Source organism: Strix aluco, chromosome 6 (genome assembly GCF_031877795.1).
Source record: "Strix aluco isolate bStrAlu1 chromosome 6, bStrAlu1.hap1, whole genome shotgun sequence".
NCBI classification, from domain to species: Eukaryota; Metazoa; Chordata; class Aves; order Strigiformes; family Strigidae; genus Strix; species Strix aluco.
Window position 1 is genome coordinate 8208957 of NC_133936.1, and position 4807 is coordinate 8213763.

General features: G+C 41.1%; 1 protein-coding gene across 8 annotated transcripts in view; it reads left to right on the plus strand.

Moving 5' to 3' along the window:
• ZRANB3 (zinc finger RANBP2-type containing 3) overlaps window positions 1-3880 on the plus strand; it is a 52860-nt gene extending 48980 nt beyond the window's left edge. For all 8 annotated transcript variants that reach the window (XM_074828582.1, XM_074828585.1, XM_074828587.1 and 5 more), the window contains 3 exons: window positions 646-1039; window positions 2300-2431; window positions 2980-3880. In XM_074828582.1, the coding sequence (XP_074684683.1) occupies window positions 646-1039; window positions 2300-2431; window positions 2980-3078 (625 nt within the window). In that variant the 3' untranslated portion in view covers window positions 3079-3880. The remainder of the gene's footprint in view (window positions 1-645; window positions 1040-2299; window positions 2432-2979) is intronic.
• Window positions 3881-4807: the final 927 nt, after the last annotated feature.

The window sequence follows — 4807 nt, forward strand, 5'->3', positions numbered from 1 at the left end:
AAAACAAGAAAATAGTTACACAATTCAGTTAAGGAAAAAAGAATGTTAACTCAGGTCTGCTTGTTGAGGTCAACAGCAAATTGGGGACACCAAATTTTCTTCTATTTTGCCTCAAAATTCAGAAGAAGGGAGAAAAGAACATAAAAATGCCCATTTAAAAAATTTTGTTAAACAAGCAGTGTGTATCTTGCCTGGAGATGAGCCTTGTTTAGAGTAGGAAATTGATAGGTAGCCATGAAGCTTGCGCAGAGAAACCAGGATCTTTCCTTTGACTTTTTTACTTCTGTTGAAAGAGGGGGCTGAAACATTTTACATTTATATGTGTACATACCTGATAGAAACCATCATTTCTTTATAAATACAGCATTATTTCAGCTAATAATTCAGTGTACATGTGTAAATGTAGTGAGATGTGCAAAAGAAAAATCTGTTATATTGTCAAATTTTGTTTAAATGACAGTGTAAACTAAGTAGATGATATGCACTGTGCAGGTATTGATCTGAGCAAGATATTATTTTGACTAAAGTTGGTATTTCAGAGCATAAAGGATATCTAATGGAAATATACAGTGCATAAAAAACCTGCTGAATCGTGTTGCTGAATACCTCCTTGATTAACAGCTGTACTTTGTTCTCTGCAAACAGGTTGCCTTCAGAAAATGGAAAAGGCCCATCAGCTCTCCACTGGGAGCAGGGGGAAGCTGAAGGCTCCTCCCAACCCAGAGGCTATTTGCAAGCCTTGGACAGCCAAGGGAACCCTCTCTGCCTCAACTGCCAACAGCCCACCCCTCAGCTTGAGCCAGGCTGCCAGGCCCGTGCTTGGGACACGCGATTCTGCTCTCATGCCTGCCAGGAGGACTTCTCAATTCGCTCTAGTCAGAGCTACCTTAGGACTAAAGTGTTTGAAATTGAACATGGCGTTTGTCAGTTTTGTAATCAAAATGCCCAGGAGCTTTATCTCAGCATCAGAGATGCACCCAAGAGTCAGCGTAAGAAACTTCTGGAGAGTTCTTGGATGTCTTGCCTTCCGCTTGGGCAGGTACTAGTACTGGGTTTTAAGCAGTAACAGCTAATCTGTCTATTCCTGTAGCAGATAGTTTAGAGATATCCAAAATGTTCTTACAGGTTGAAGAGCGAAGGTTAACCTACCACCAACAATGGAATAAAAAAAACCAAAATCTGAAATCCAATGTCTTCTAACACATTTTTTCATTGCTGAAAGGCACAGGCATCAGAATTCAGATTCCTTAGGGATGTGAATATTGCAGCCAGATTTACCTGAAATGCACTTTGTTAACAAACGTTATGGTTATGAAACGAGAATGGATGCAGTGTAGTAGTGTTAGGTTATTCCTACTTTGCAGAATGTTTGGTGGGAGCTTAACAAAACCCAGCTGTCACAGCTCCTCTCAGTATCGCCTCAAAATGCATTACAAACTACCACCATGGTTGTCATTGCTGCATCACTGACTTGAAGGCAGTGGAGCAGGGAGGGAGAGTGTTCCTACGTAAAGTGGTATTTTTATTCAGAAACTAAAATGCTATTTCATTTTCTGCTGAGAAGTTGAAATTCTGCTTCAGAAGTTACTGGTTCTAAATTGTTTAAATAAATTCTGCAGACACCCATGGAACTTGCAAAGGAAAAAGTTGTTTACTGTCACTTGTCACATGCATGAGATCAGCTTTGCTGCTTGCAGCATTTTAAAATGAGGTGGTGCACATCTAAAAGACTGAGATGAGAAGTTTTGTGGAGTTGGGGGTATCTTACAACCTTCTAAGTGAACACAACTCCGTGTTAAGTTACAATTAGTCCTTTGCTTTTTGAAAGCTGACAGGGCTTTATCCCCTAAGGTTTCTCAGTGCTTGCTATTACAACTACCACTGACTTGATCAAAAAATTAAACGACAAACACCTAGCTGGAGTCTTTTTGTGATGGGATTATAGCTGTTGCAGTCTTTTTATTTGCATATATTTAGTATCAGCACTTGATGATAAAATGGCGTTGAAGATAACTTAATGTACCAGTTGAGGAAACTGAACCTTCTGTTCTGTCTTTCCTTGATCCACTGCGATGTGCTTCAGCACGCTGCAGGCTAGCTGAAAATACTCCAGCTAAAATCACAGTTGTTTCCATGTCCGGTGGGAGTAACAAAAAAATGCTAAGGCTTACTTTTTCTCTCGATGAAAACTATAAATAGCTACTTCCCTGAATTATTTTCTTGTTCTTACAGTAGAACATACCTGTAGTTCAGAAGGAATATCTAACGCTTCCAGTGTCATGTCCTTTGTTTCCTGCAGTTGAATGAAATTATAACAAACCCTACAGAAGGCCAGTTCTGGCAGGCCGACCACATCAAGCCTGTTTACAGTGGAGGAGGACAGTGCTCCCTGGAAAACCTTCAGACGCTGTGTACAGTCTGCCACAGGGAGGTCAGTGTGGCGAGTCAGGAATCCTCAGCCGCTCACGGGCGGGCCAGGCTGTGGAATGTGCACCAGGGCGGTGTTTACCCTCAGCAGTATGTGGGGCAGGGGGGGCCTCTGGAGGTAACACGCAGCCTGAGCTGGGGCTCAGAGCGGGTTGCTCAGCACCCACCCTGAGGTGAAACCTCCTCCATGGTGCCGGTGTCCGTGGGGAATGCTGCAGGCAGGGCCCTGGCTCCCTGCCTCCCGCCCCGCCTTGCGGCAGTAGAAGACCGTAATGAGGTTCCTCCTCGGCCGGGCTGTCTCCACCTGCCCAAGACCTGTGCTCCCAGCCTCTCCCTCCCACACAGCGGGGATGGAAAGGTAGCGTTAAACTGTTACAATACAACAGTTTCCTCAGGATTTGGGAAAATGTCACTTTAATAAACATTTACATTTCATTATGATGTCTACTGCAAAATTAGACTGAAGTTTAACCACGGGCTAATGCTTTCCATCAAGCACGCTGTTGCCAAGTAACAATACTGACTGAACAGACCTGTCTTTCTCTTTTGCAGAGAACTGCGAAACAGGCCAAGGAGAGAAGTCAGATGAAGAGACGTTCTTTAGCTACAAAGTATGGCTGTGATATCACAAAATTTTTTGTGAAGATGTAAAATGCAAAATACATTCAGTTACATTATAACTCAGAAACCAGTATAGTTATGTAGTTTTCCTCATGCACTGATTTAAAAAAAATAATCTTTGTAGTCTATCATGCTGTTGGTAGAGGGGAGAAAATACAGAATTAAAACCAAGAAATCATAATGCTGACTGTCAGAGGGCCTGGGGTGAGTGCATCCAAGGTACTTGATCATGGTTATATTTTTATATATATAAAATTAGTGGTTTAAAGTTAAATTTCTGTGTGTGATGTTAATGCAATCTTGAAGCATTACTGTTTTCCTATTCCAGTGTAGTTATAGCTGCAAGAATTTGAGGAAGTTCTGTTGAACCTTCTGCTGGTTTTTCAGGGTTCGGTTGTATTGGGGACATTATGGACCAAGGAGGTATCACAGTTTAAGTTCTTTTCTGTGTTCACATATCAAAATTGCTGGAGAAGACACAGGCTCTGACATCTATTACAACAAAAATAGCATGAGTGATTGATTTCTCTCTTCTAAAACTGTCTTATACAGTTCTGATCAGCTGGGCAAGGCCTACCATTGGCACTGTGCCTGATGTGTAGGACTTCAGCATTTGGAACTAATGTCTATTGAAATCTGTTTTTACTGAAACCAGCTTGCACTAAAAACTTATGATAAGGAACAATAAACATTACCAACTATCAAAGGTAGTTGCTGGGAAATGCTACAGTCATGTTCTTGTTAACAAGCTTCCAGAGATGCTGGTTATTTTGGACTGTTCATGTGGCTTGCTTTAGTGTTACTTCAAATAAATAAATTTCTCTTTCCTGGAGACTTTTTAAATGCTTCATCTGTCTCTTGCCTGCCCCTTGAACGCTGTGAGACAGCACATTTGTACACTGCACATCTTTTCCTGTAAGTACATGACTGCACTTTCAAGTACAGCTAGTTAAAATAAGCTGAAAAGCTTTCTGGGTTATCCTTGTGAGGAAAATTATTAAAGTTTTAAATGGTCTTTTTCTCAGTTAAAGATTTCAAATAAGGTAGTGTCATGAGTGCACCATTTTCTATGAAGTGAAACTAACCGGACTTTTCCAGCAAAGCCACCTTCAGGTAACAGACATCTTTAGGTAACTGCCTGAAAAGTGTTAGATGGTGTTGTGTTCTCTGAGTACGATTACAGGAATCATCTCTTCAGCAGTTTAAAAGACCAAGAATAGCCTGATAAAGCAAGGGATTTCCAAGTTTATACAGCCTTTACCTGAGGCCCCTCTTTACTGTAAAATTTTATGAAGACAGCATGGCAAGAGAGGAGGGAACCAAGAGTACCAGGAAAGAAGCTTAAGAAGTTGAAGATTACTTATTCAGTAATTAGTGCAATTTCTTTTAAAGAAGCTAGACAGTTAAACAACAGCTAATTTGTCTTTGTCATCCCTTTTATCAGAAGAATTATCCTCAGGTGAAAACACAAACAGCCTGGAGAGCAAATTCTGTGACAAGATTTTGTCTGAAGAAAATTAACTCATCTTGATCCTGAAAACTATTTCTACTTGATACAGCTTTGTGTGAGGGAAACACTCTAGCCCCTGCCCCTGCTCTCCTCAACGAAGTTTTAGGGTAACACCAGGGGCCCTACAGATTGGGCAGAACTTAAGTTTCTATACTTGATGTTCTGTTGGGCAGAAAAACAATGCTGTTCCTAGGTCACATGATGCAAGGATGACATTTAAAAAGTGTTTTGACAAAACCATACCAGTGC